Below are 14,029 nucleotides of genomic sequence, written 5' to 3'. Positions count from 1 at the left end.
GACATTCAAAAGCAAAGTGCATAAACCATTAATAATTCACTACAACTCTAATTTGCAAATGATTAACAATACCTTAACCCTCCCCAAAGTACACAGAGCATGAGACAAATAGCTGACTATGAGACCTAATGTCCTGAAACAAAAGATAAAGGAGCCACTCCCAAGAAGGGAGGCATCCAACCTACAGCAAAGGCAGGAGCAGGTCCATTCTCCTGAGTCTCCAAGAAGCGTGGAAATGTCTGGCTCCAGCTCAGACTCCATACCCAACCTGCCAGATAACCTGCACAATTCCCAAGGTAAAACCTGATGGCTCTTCAAGGATCTTTCAACTTCTAGAATTCTCATACACCCCTCCACCTGTTAAAATTCATTATGCCTTATCTGAGAAAATGAAACTCAACAGGACATTAAAAAACACAAGAAGGGGCTGAGGCTGTAGTTCGGTGGCAGAGCACTTGCCTAGTATGTGTGAGGCACTGGGCTTGATCCTTAGCATCACATATAAATAAACAAATAAAGGCGTTCTGTCCACCTACAACTACGAAAATTAAAAAAAAAAAAAAAAACCCACAAGGGTAAGGCTGGGGTGTAGTTCATGGTAAAGCACATTCAGCAAGTGCCAGGTTCTGAGTTCAATCCTCAGCACCAAAAACAAAACAAAAAACCCCACAAGGATAACTGCTTAACCTTCTCAATGGGTGAATAATGGAAGTTTGCTTCAGCAATTACTCAATTAAGGAGGAAAAAAGACCTACAGAAGAAAACCACAAAAAACATGAAGCGAAAAGTTAAATGTTGACAACCCAGAGATGGTGGGGACAATGTGGGGACAAGACAACTCCCTGCATTTATCAAAACTCAAACAACTGTTCATCACAAACAATGAAACCCGTATGCAAATTAAAAAACAAATCAACCATGATGTGGGAGGGGAGTGCCAGAGAGGAACACAGACTGACCACTGCATCGTACAGAAGTGAAGCAACCTCACTGAGGAAGCCCGAAGGCTAGACAAACACCGCCTCTGCTTGGCAAGGTCTCCCCCCAGGGCCCTGTTAATGATTTTGAAACTGCTTTGTAAGAACACCTGGACAGATGCAAAGGGTACCTGGCAGAGGAAGAGGGTACAGATAAGCGGAGGCAGAGGCCACACCGGGCCAGCCTGGAGATGTGGGGGAGGGGCATTCACCGTGGAGCTGCTGGAGGCCCTGGTGACGCACAGATGCCAGGAAACACGACACACCTGAGGCATCTTGTAGGGCCAAGGCAAGGAAAAGCCCCCAAACCAAAGGACAGGGAGTGTCCCAGAACCAACCTTATAATGTAAGCAACCAGGTGGACAATGTGACTGGTCACAGCCCCAAGTAAACTGCTTCGGACTGATATGCTGATGAGATAAATGAGGGGGGAGAAGACACAAATGTTCCCTAGAGAGGAGTCCAAATAATCCCTTCCAGAACAGAAGCTGATCAACCCTGCCGGCCTCCACCCCCACTGTATGTGGGCCTGACTCGCCTGCCTCCAAAGGAGGGTGCCACAAATAAGCAGCCTCTCCTCCCAGCCTCTCCCGGAAAGGATAAGCACCCTTAGTACTAAAAAGTCAAAGCCGCGGCAAAGTCCCATTTTGGGACCCAAGGAAGTACTTTATATTTAGTTTAAGATAATAATTTTATGCTATTATAAATTACAACAGAATCCTGGGTGAATCTTTCTAATCAATAGTTTTAATGTCATTATTTTTAAAAGACAGAACCATCAAAACTCCAATTTTACCAGGAATAAAGGCTAAAAAGTTCCCAACCTTACTTGGCAAGTGTTAATTATTTGTCAATTCTTAAAAAGTGACAATGGGGACAGTCCTGCACAAGTAACACTCAGCACTGTTGCCGACTCCTGATCCCCAGGGAAGACACTAGGACAATGAGGTATCCGCTGCCAACTTCAGTGACACTTTCTGTACTTCCACTTCTTCATCTGCAAAAATAATAGCATTCCTCCCCTCACAGGGTAGCTCCACCGCGCATCCTTCTGAGTACTGAACACTAGATACATGTCACTTACTATCTCTTAAGGAAGCTACATGAAACAGGTCTCTGGATACTTTTCACTAGGGCTTGTCACAGAGTTTTTTGACACAAAGAAGCAATGCCCTATGTGGCTTTTCCTCAGAATAATTTTACACTAGCTCCAAGAATCAAATGACATACCCTCCAGCCAGCTGCCTGAGTTAGGAGATATAAATTAACCCCATCTTATTGCTTACAAAAAAAAAACCAGGCTTTGACCTTTAGTCAACCAAACCCTAATCAACAGGTATTAGGTGGTAAAATTTAACTCTCAGGCTTCTGTTCTCTACTGTGATCCAACTCATGAATGAGAACAGAAAAGTCAATTCCAATCTGATGGGAGATGCTTGGGTTGACTCTCTTTAAAAGGGCAATTTACTGTTAGGATACATGTGGCAGTCTCTCCCCTCAAGAAATCTCAAATCAGGGCTGCACAATCACAACTTGCAGACCTTCTTCATTCCATAAGAACTGAATGCAGTGAGCTCTGAAACAAAGAAAAGCAGTTCTCTTAAAACAAGGGCATGATGCATGCAAAGACACTCAACTTCGCTAGTGACCAAAACCCCAAGACACCACCTCACTCTCAGAGTGGCTACTACCCCAAAACTTAATTTAAAAACAGGTGATAAGAAGTGTTGGTGAGCATGTGGAGAAATGGAACTCTTGGGCGCCAAGGTGGGAAAGTAACAGCTGTGCCGCTACTGTGGCAAATGACATGGTGGAGTCTCACGAGGTAAATAGAATCAACCTAGGATCCTGCAATTCCACTTCCAGGTTGAAAGCCTGGTTTCAACTGCACACCCACGTCCACAGCAGCACTGATCAACAATCATGGAAAAGTGGAAGTGACCCAAGTGTCTGTCCACACATGAATGGATAAGTAGACCGTGGCTCTCCATGCAACGGAATATTACTCACCCTTTAAAAAAAAAAAAAAAGGAAATTCTGACACATGCTACAACATGGAAAAAACCTTGAAGATACTACAAAAGGTATATAAGCCAGTCATAAAAGGACAAAAACTATGTGATCTCATTACATTAAGTTCCTAGCACAGCCCAGCTCAGAGTCAGAGGGTAACACGGTGGCTGCCGAAGCTGGGTGAGAGGAATAGGGGCTGTCGCTTAATGGGGATGAAGTTCCAGTTCAAGAGGATGGAAAAGATGTGGGGTGACAGCAGTCTGGATGGTGACGTGGTGATGTCTGTACAACACTATGAATGTGCCTGATCTCACTGAACTGAATGATTAAAAATGGCTAAAATGGTACATTTTATATTATGTATATTTTACTATCATTTTAAAAAATAATAAGGGTATTGCTATGTCTTCCGGTCTTCTCAGAAAGCTTAGCTTCTCAAATATAACTTGGCTCTAAGACATAACCTCCTACTTATCAAAAGATACAAGTTTTGGGCTGGGATTGTGGCCCGGCGGTAGAGCACTCACCTAGCACGTGCGAGGCCCTGGATTCGATCCTGAGCACCACATAAAAATAAATAAATAAAATAAAGATATTGTGTCCAACTACAACTAAAAGAAATATAAACATTTAAAAATATATATGTAAGTTTTATTTTCCCTTTGGATAATGACAATCTGCATGCATGTAATGAATTGTGTGTCCCAGCCTGGATCAAAGGGTGACATTTTTTTCCTTTCCAGATTGCTTGTGGTATGACTGCAATCTGGTTCAATGCTTATTCAACAATAAAACCGTTTCCTTTCCCTTCTTAAAAAAAAAAAAAAAAAAAATAGGAGAGCAAATGTCATAAAAGAAATGCAAATTAAATTTTATAAACTTTAAAAAAGGAATTCTTATATTTGTAATCTATTTAAAATAGTCTGCTATATTAATCTCCTGATGACTCAGCTACATCATAGTGAGATTATTCTTGTTAAGATTTCATTCCAAGCTGCATGTGGCAGTGCACGACAACAGTCCCAGCTACTCAGGGAGGCTGAGGCAGGAGGACGGCTTGAGCCTGGGAGTTTGAGACCTGCCTAGGCAACATAGTAAGACACTGTCTCAAAAGACTAATAATAATAATACAAATAAAATTTAATACAAAATGTCAAAATTTAATTTCCAGAATTCAGGAAAAAGGAACATCAGATTGATAATATTGACTAAAAATGTCATCGACCAGTTCACTGAGGCTCTCGATGGAGATGGAAGACAATCCACGCTCTTCAGACCTGTGAGGTCAACCCTCCAGCTCTGAACCCTCCAGCTACTGCCCCAACTGTAACTGGTAAAATGCCAGTAACAAGGTAAATCCACTGTCCCCAAAGGCTAATTTATTCCTGAGACAACTAAGAAATGTCTAATGTGCTAAAGTGCTATTTCTGAGTTGCAGATCCTTCAGTACTATACCCTAGACTTATCTCTACTTGCTGTGACAACTCCACCCTCAATATGCACCTCAGAAGCAGGATATCAAGAGAAGCAGCAGCAGTTGACCCAAGCAATCATTCCCTTACCTTCCACACGCCTCCTAAGAAGGATAAAAGGCTTATCAAAAACAAAAACTTCCACACCAGGTGGCCAAGCTGACTCTGGCCTTGAAATCCTCCGCTTCCTGCCACCACAGTGCCCTGTGTGAGGGACTACAGTGACTGCGGAGGCATGCATTCACCACACACTGTTTAACACCTGTTACAGGTCAGGTATTGTTCTAAGTGGACAACAGGCAAGGTCTGCTTAGAACTTACTTCCTTGGGTAAACATACAAATAGGCAAAACTGAAATAAATGATGAGCTATATAAGAAATTCAGAGAATTTAAGAATATTTTTATCTAAACTCTGATTTACCATTTTATTTAGAAATTTTCGCCTATAAATACATTAAATAGTCCAGTAGTTCAAATTCTAAAATATCTCTTCTTCACATTACATGGTATTTGACATGTACTCCTATGGCGACTGCTGAGGTTGGGATATATAGTGTGTGTTAATTAGTCTCTTTCTATTAGCATAAATTTCAGAAAATTAAAATGAAGAGCATGTGGGTATAAAAGTAGTTTAGGAATAGGATGCACATATGTATGTATTTTAATTAAGTTGGCCAGGCACAGTGGCACATGCCTATAATTCCAGAGGCTCTAGAGGCTGAGGCAGGAGGATCTCAAGTAAAGCCAGCCTCAGCAATGTAGCAAGGCCCTCATCAACTTATCAAGATCCTGTCTCAAAATAAAAAATAAAAAGGGCTGGGATGTGGCTCAGTGGTTAAGCACATCTGGGTTCAATCCCTGGTACAAAAAACAAGTTGTACTTTTTGTTTCCTGGTGTACTTGGAAATATCTATTTCAAACAGTTAAATGGCTTTCTGAAGACCCCAGGCTTAGAGTTCTTTGACTTGCCCATACCAGGATTTCCTTGCCTTGGCACTGCTGATATTTGGGGCCAGATAATTCTTTGAGGGGGGAGTATTCTATGAATTGCAAAATGCTTAGCAGTACCCTGGCCTCTACCCAATGCCTACAGTTAACAGCCCTGACTCCCCAACTCTAATAAGCAAAAATGCCAGACACTGCCAAGTCTCATCTGTCAACCTCAGTTGCAAACCATTCATAGATCTTCACTGAGTTTATTGTTTTATGGTATCAGAGAAAGTTCTAAACATTAACATGCAAAAATGATTTAAATGCCACTCCCCCTCACCATGCCACACCATACCCCTGCTGGCAGTAGTCTTCATGGAGGTGTCCCTCTTCCTGCTTGGTTCACTCACCCATGCCTAGGCAGTCACAGGCACTTGGAAATTTACTGAAAGAAGAATTAATCATCTCAAAATGGTCTGGCTACATAATGGAACACAGCAAATACTCCAATAGAGATGATGCCTTCATGAACACGCTGGAGAGCCCCCATGGGGTGGGACACAATCCCTTGCCTCAGGCAGCTTACAGTTTAGTGGGGGAGGAAAGCAAGCAGGAGGTCACCGAGGACAGGACGGGACCCCCACTGCACAGACACTGTGTGTGCGGTTCTGGCACACCCTGCCCCAAATCAGGAGGGACTTCATGAGGGAAGCTGACGTTTGAGATGGGCTAACCGTGAGTCAGGTTGTGACAAACCAAAGCTGAGTAGTAGTTAGAAACCAGGAAATGGCATAAGCAGAGCTTGGAATATTCTTGAGGAAATGGTGAGCAGTTGGGTTGAAAGCATTTAAAAAGTAGAGAAATTATGAAACATGAAGCAATGGGTTCCAGTTACAGGTGTCTGCATGCCTCAACAAGAGCTGGGCCTCCCTGGAAATGCAGGCGACTGCTCTGCGAGGGTGGCGCTGGAGAAGCCAGGCAGGGCAGCAAGGCTGCTCTGGTGAGTCCACGTGCTGGGGATGTTGGAAACGAGGGAGAGCACAAGTGTGGAGACTGGAGCGGCATGGCACGACTCGACCTCACTACAGGACCACGGGATGGGGCTGAACTGGCAGAGGACTCTGGGGTAGCAGGGCTTACTCCAGCGTGAATGGTCACGGGGCTCAAACCAGTCAGGGCTGAAAGTGAAACCAGAGAGTGGGAGGAGGAACTGGACAGCAGGGAAGGCCAGGGTGGGGACTAGAGGAGCCACAGGTGTGCTGAGGGGACAAGATGTGATCTTGTGAAAGCAGGTGCTGGAGACTCTGCAGTGAGTGGCCTGGGAGCTGTCAGATACTGAATAAGGCGTGGACAGGGCCCACCCAACAAAAAGGGGAGCTGGCGACTGTGAGAAGGAAGAGTGGACAACAGGGAGGGGCGAGGACTGTAGCATTCAAAGTCATTTTCAGCAACCCAAGGAAACACGAAAGAGCTCTGATCCTTGAAAAGGACTCAAGGAGGCAAATGAAACAGCGGGCTTCAGGGGTCTAACTTCAAACTTAGATCTAGACAAGAATGGTAACTGCTGATAAAGATCAGTGTTCAGATAGTAAAGAGATGGTTCAAGAACTGCATGTGGCCTGGAGCCCTGCTTGGCTTGGTACTTTTTAAATGGGATAATCTCAAATAAAATCCAGATTTATGGCTTTCTTAAAAAAAAAAAAATCTGAAGATCTGACAATATGGACTCACAGTCCCATGTGGCTTTCAAAATGTGTGTACCATCTGTGAGGGCTGAACAAATTATGGAACACTACACAGGCATTAAAAAGAATGAATTCTCTATAGAAACGGAAAGAGGTCTTACACCGTGATTACGTTAATGTTAAAACTTAGAACCATATTGTAATATCAGATAACATACAGAATGACAGAGCACCTATAGCTTATGCAGTCCCTGTGAAAACTGTGTAGAGACTCTTTCAAAAGGTTAAAACACAGGACCGTGGATGTATCCCAGGGGGGTAGAGAAGTGCCCAGTAAGTGTGAGGCCCTGACTTCGGCTCCCAGCATTGAGGGGGTGGGGGACAAACACAGAATTACCATACAACCCAGCAATTCCATTTGAGTACATACCTAAAAGAATTAAAAGCAGGGACACTCAAACAGATAATTTTTATACTTTGTTCTTAGAAGCATTATTCATTATTAACAAGTCAAGGGCTGGGGATGTGGCTCAAGTGGTAGCGCGCTCGCCTGGCGTGCGTGCGGCCCGGGTTCGATCCTCAGCACCACATACCAACAAAGATGTTGTGTCCGCCGAGAACTAAAAAATAAATAAATATTAAAAAATTCTCTCTCTCTCTCTCTCTCTCCTCTCTCACTCTCTCTTTAAAAAAAAAAAAAACAAGTCAAAAAGTGGGAGAAACTCAAATATTCATAAATAGGCAAATGGATAAAAAAAATGTGTAATATACACAATGGATTATTATTTAGTGTAAAGAAGATGGCGGAATTATAACACATGCTACAACATGACTGAACCCTTAAGACAGTCAGCCATCTAAGCAAATTTAACTACAGCCATATGCCAAATAACAACATTTCAAGGTCGGGCTGCATAAATAACCATGGTTCCATGATTATTATAGGGGTGAAAATTTCCTGTTCATCTAGCAGTTTCACTGAATCTTCTCTATGTTTAGGTACATAAACACGACTGTGTTACAGCTGCCTACAGTATACTCTCTACAAGTTTGTAGCTTAGAAGCAGGACATTTACCATACAACCTACAGGCTGCACCCTCTAAGTATCCAGGAAATCACATTCATCAGAATATTTCTCTGTCATTAAGCAACATGTTACTACAGTCACAAAACTGATACACTGGAGAAAAATACCCATTTTTAAGCGATGACTGATTTGAGTTATAACATGATCAATTTTGAACACTAAGTATTTCCTGGTCAACTAAAGATCCTTAAGAATAAAAACTATAGTCAATTAATTCTCAGGGTCTACTGTTGGATGATTTCTTCTACATAGAAACCCTGCTGCTCCTTTTATAACTGGAAAAAGAACATGGGCGTTTTGCTATCCCAACTGACACAGGGCAAACTGCAGGTAGGCATGCCCCAAAGTACTCTCACAATGAAACTGAACTTGGACTTTAGCACTGCACTTCCCTCTTGAAGGGATGATGAATGGCTTGTCCACAGATGTCATTGAATCAGCAGATCCTATTTCTCTGCATGTAAAATGGGGTAGGGAGGCACTGAGGCCTAAATGACCTAGCAAGTATGAGGAAGGACCTAGCAAGCACCTGGTCAGACACCAGTTACTTCAACAAGGACGAGAGATCATCATCTCTAGAAACAAACATGTTATTATGCTAACCATGAAAAATCTGAAAGCATGGTCTAATCTCACATTCTTTCACTGACTTAAAACATGAACACCATTTTACATAAGATCTAAGTTACACATCAAAGAATTGATTTAACAAAATTCCAATAGAAGCAAATTCAAGGTACAATCTGAAGGACTTCATGATATACTCTCCCATCTCTACCACCTGTCTTACAGAAGAAAGATTTACAAAAATTTTGGTGATTTAATGCCACCAAGATTTAAAAATAAACATCAGTCATTCACTGAAGCTTCAAAGGTTATGATGACTCACGGTGCACAAGAGGAAATACTCTCAGATTTAAGTTAAAGCCAAGTTCAAATTAGGCTGTTCAATGTTCTAAACAAAACTAGTTCAAGTAAAGGTGAACTTTTAATGGCCAAAGAAATACAATTATAACTGTACAAAAAAGTACAGTTTTTACTCCATCAAAGAAACATTCGGTCCCTGCACAGTGATGCACACCTGTAATCCCAGCAACTCAGGAGGCTGAGGCAGGAAGATCACAAGTTTTAGGTCAGCCTGGGCAACTTAGCAAGATCTTGTCTCCAAATGTGAAAAGAGCTAGGAATGTAGCTCAGTAGCAGAGCATCACTGGGTTCCTTCTCCACATGGAAAACAAACAAGCACACTACTGCCTGAAAAGGGAGTTCTCTGAGCAAGGACAACAGGAAATTATACCTTTCTGTCCATTCATAAAACATCAGAAGACCAACAAGATGGTAAATTTTTGTATGAGAAATGCCTTTTATCCAATAGTTAAGTGTTCCTATCAATTCTTTTACCAGTGTTTAACCTTCTTTTTAAAAAACCGTCATTGCCACACTAAAATTTTTATTTATTTTTGATGTACAATTCTTATGTTAAAACACATTACCACCACCACCTCCAGCAAACAGAACAGTTCCACTAACCCAAGAAGCTCACTTCTGCTGGTCACATGTCCACACCTACTCCTCTCTACTCCTGATGCCTGTGAGTGGCCCCCAATGTTACGGTTTATCTTCACAAGAATGTCATGTAAAGAGAACCACTCATTTGAACCTGGCTTCCTATACTCAGCCTAAAACCCCTGTAAAAGATTCTTATTTGATTCACATATCAATCAATAGTGCCTTCCTTTTAATTACTAAGTAGTACCCTACAGAATGGATCTAGTTTATTGCACACACTTACTAAACGATATTCTGATTGTTCCAGTTTGGGAGTGGGATTGCTGGGTCACACAAAAATTCTTAATCTCATAAGAAACCATCAAACTATTTTCTAGAGAAATGGTCTCATTTTGTATTACCACCAGCAAGTAGGTATAGATTCCAGATGCTCAGCATTCTTGCTAGCACTTGGTTTTGCCAGCTTTTTATTTTTCCCTTTCTAATAGGCATACAGGGATATCTCATCATGGTTTAAGATTTCTAACCATTTTAGTGGTATCTTTAAAATAACAGCATACACTGCCTCACTCCTTAAACAGACAACACTGAAGATACAGTTTTCTAACCCACTCAAATCATCATTGTAGAATAAACATTGCACTACCCTCAGGGACTACTGAAGTGCATACATAGGGCTGTTCTTCTTTTTCTAAAATAGCCCCAGAATTATGTCTGCTTTTTATAGCTTTTAAAATCTTCTCCCTTGTCACTGCTTGCTATTAATGGTGCTCCTGCCTCTGGCAGACTTTCCTCTTCACCCTCTTCTCAAGCTGAGTCGAGAAAATAGATAACGGAGCTTATTAAATTACATCTAAAAAGGAGAGGGCAGTCTGGAAGTGAGAGAGCTTAAAGGGTTCTTCAGTGAAGAAAGAGAAGGATATTTTTTCCTGTTGTTATACCTGAACTTCCTGACAACCCACTTGCTTGCTGAGAAATTTCTAGGAGGCAAATTTATTAAGCATCTTTTTAAAAAGGTGAGGTTGCAAGGGAAGGGACCATCAGATAGTGAGGTCATGACAATATCAATCTGTGCAATTAACACTATGCTGTGATTCTGTGTCAGGAATCAACAGCTCATCTAAAATAAAACCTAGACAAAATTACTCTGCAACCAGAAATCTAAGCAAAAGATCATCTTAAATGCGGTTTAAATCCAGTTTCCAAACATAGATCAAAATTCTGATCAAGTCCTAGGTGTATGAGGCATTTAAAGGGACAAAAGATAAAGAGAATTTACAGTTAAAAAAAAATCCGATAGTTCTTTCAAAAGATACAGCAACCCTATATATACAGACTGATTCTAAGCCAAAGTAATATTTTTAGTGTTCCCTTGAAAGTCGCTGACTAGTTAAGGCCACAGCCTGTAATATCACCAAAAGCAAATGAGTAAAGCTCCTGCTGTCTCCTAAGTGGTGTCTCCCAACTCTGAAGACAAAACTATGAACACTTAGACGCTCCACTGGAGGTGGATCACGGAAAAGAAATGGCACCACTTTCCCTCTCCCAGAGCCCAGGCTGCCTCTGAGAAAATGTGAGCAGCACACACTGTCTCTCACCCGAACTTCCTGAGGAATGGCAGGCAGAGTATCTGCCAGGCTCATGGGCCAATCACCACTGCTCCAGCCGCTTCTATCTACAGCCTTAAAACCATTTCACCAATGGGATTGCAACTGGTGAAACTGCAACAGAATCCTGGGTGGGACTTCCGCTATCATTTTAGGCTTAACTACCACCATCTCATCACGGGCAGTGGGGGAAATCAGGAAGAGGGAGAATTTCACAAACTTTGAACTCGGGCACAGTTTCAAGAGAAATAGAAAGGACAAGTTGGAAGACAGTGGAGCAAGTGCTAAAAAAACCGATACCATACCCCCCCCCAAAAAAAAACTGTTTTAAGGAAAAAGCAAGCGATCAAAACTTTAAGTTCATGATCATTTATGTACTTATTTTGCTAGTTAATTGTGAGTCCTCACGTTCCTCTGGCCCAGTTTTGGCCTCACAACCCTCTGCCACAGGAACAGCAGAAGGCTGACAATGTGGAGCTCTGATTACCCACCAGTCAGGGCACTGCTGAAGGTCACTGAACACTTAACTATGCACCAGAAAAATAAATCCTGCAAGTTCAGGCCTGTAATTGCCTGATCCCCAAACCTTTACCTCTAATTTTGAACTCCTTCTGCATCAGATACATAAAACTGAACTAGTTTAAAAACAGTCTGTCACAAAACTGACAAAAATCTTATCCTGTCAAGTTTTACAACTCCTGGGAATCAAACGCAATAAAATAAAATAAAATAAACCACCACCACAGACACAGACACTCTCCAAAGGCACACTCCATCTTCAACGGCACGGGGGCAAGGTTCTGCGCTCTGAATTAGAGGCCAATGCGCGGGCCTTACACAAGTTTCGCCTCCCATAGCTATGGAGGCAGCCCTGCCATTTCCAACTGCTTCTCCCCATGGCCCTGGCGATGCCCCCACTATTACTACTCATCCTTCAGGCTTCCGGCATAAACCTGTTGCTAGGAAAGGAAGGACTAAAACCGAAGAATGCACAGACTCATATACTGTTCAAATCAAACGCGAGTGAGTAGCCTGCCCACCTCCAAAAGGAGAGGAAACACTAAGGACATGAGTATCGACACCACCAATGCCAGTTCTGGTGCAGGACTCTCACCGACGCTCGGTATCCTCAGTCGTCGGTGAGGCCCGAGCAGGCCAGGGAGGAGGGACGGCTGCGGGCGGACTTGAACAGTGCGCGGCCCGAACTGCCGGACATCCATCTGGCCCGCCTGGGGGCTGGCTCCAGGCACGCTCTCCCGAGTCCCCCGCGCGCCACTTTGGCGACACGCTGCGCCCGGGAGAGAGGCCTGGGACACGGAGGGAAGGCGGTGCGGCCTACTACCCAGTCCTTGCAAAAAGGGAGGACCACCCCAGGCCCAGTCCAGGCTTTCCCTGGACTCCGGCCCAGCCCTGACCCTGGGCACCAAGGACCCCAGGCGGAGGGTCCTCGGCCCCCCTAGACCCTGGCCCACCCGGGGCCCCCAGCCCCGAGGACCCCCGGCCTCGCGGCCCGGCCGCACCTTGACGTGGAAGCGGATGAGCGCCAGGCGGATGCAGTGGGCCATGCAGACGGGCGGCAGGAACCAGACCTTGGGCGGCGGCGTGCCCTTGTTCTGGACATGGCTGACGATCTGCTGCGCCGTCTGGCGCTCGTTGCCCTGCCGCTTGACCCACTCGTGCAGCCGGGCCTTCTCGAGCGCGCCGTTGAAGAAGACGAAGAGCTCGATGTTGCCGCCGAAGCAGGCCTTGGCGAGCGCCGCCAGGTAGCCGAGCATGTGGTTCCACTGGCCGCCGCTGACCCAGTCGGTGTAGAAGCCGCCGTACAGGCGGTGCAGGCAGTTGTCGGCGTCCACCAGCAGGCGCAGCGGGGTCTGCGGGGGCCGCTGCCGCCCGCCGCCCACCAGGCTGCCCCGGGCCAGCTTCTGCAGCTCCACCGGCACCACGGCGCTCGGGCAGTGCTTCTCGATGTAGTCCTGGAAGCCCTGCACGCCCATGGCGGCGGCGGGGCGGGCGCGCGCGGGCGGCGGGGCCGGCGGCGGCGGGGCGGGGGGCGGCGGGGCCGTGGCGGGCCGGCGCGGGCGGCCTCTAGGGCGGGCTGGGGCGGGCCGGGGGCGCGCTCACGGCCGCCGCGGCCGCCATGTGCTGCCGCCTCCCAGGGCCATGTCTGGGGAGGGACCTGCCGCCGCCGCGCTGCGAGGCCGAGGCGAGGCTGGGCCGGGCGGGGCGGCGCTGACGTCGGGCCCGCCCGCGCGGACGCCGGCGGGGCGGAAGAGGCGGCGCCGGACGCGGCCGGCTCCCGGGGCGGCGGCGGCGGCCGAGGAGGAGGAGCGGGAGGCGCGGCCTCGCTTCCCGGGCCTCGGGGGCCGCGGTCGGGCGGGCTGAGGAGGCGCCCGGGCGGAGCCGGCCGCGTCCCGGGGCCACGGGCCGCCCCGCCCCGCCCGCGCTGGCCCTGAGGGCCCGAGAGGCGAGGCCGCGCCTCCTGCGCCCCGCGCTCCTCCTCCTCGGCCGCCGCCGGCGCCGCCCGCGGGGCTCGGGCGCTGGGAGGCCGGGCGGCGCTGCGGAGGGCGGCGGCAGCAAGATGGCGGCGGCGCTGCGCGGCCGGGCCCGGCCGTGGGGCAGGTGTGCGAGAGCCGCGGGGCGCGCCGCTCGGCACAGGCGCACAGCGGGAGCCCCGGAGGGACGCCCCGAGCGCGCAGGTCGGCGCCGGCCGTGCGCGGCCGCTGTCACCCGCGCCTCCAGAGGGGGCG

The 14,029-nt window shown here is 46.4% G+C and overlaps 1 protein-coding gene across 2 annotated transcripts in view; it reads right to left on the bottom strand.

The window, feature by feature from the left end:
• FAM120A (family with sequence similarity 120 member A) overlaps nucleotides 1-13,411 on the bottom strand; it is a 104,043-nt gene extending 90,632 nt beyond the window's left edge. For both annotated transcript variants that reach the window (XM_081263047.1, XM_081263048.1), the window contains exon 1: nucleotides 12,803-13,411. In XM_081263047.1, coding sequence (XP_081119173.1) covers nucleotides 12,803-13,276 — 474 coding nt within the window. In that variant the 5' untranslated portion in view covers nucleotides 13,277-13,411. The remainder of the gene's footprint in view (nucleotides 1-12,802) is intronic.
• Nucleotides 13,412-14,029: the final 618 nt, after the last annotated feature.

Source organism: Spermophilus citellus (genome assembly GCF_964194105.1).
Source record: "Spermophilus citellus genome assembly, chromosome: 12".
NCBI classification, from domain to species: Eukaryota; Metazoa; Chordata; class Mammalia; order Rodentia; family Sciuridae; genus Spermophilus; species Spermophilus citellus.
The sequence above is the reverse complement of the archived record's forward strand: the minus strand, read 5'-3'. Positions and strand labels throughout refer to the sequence as shown.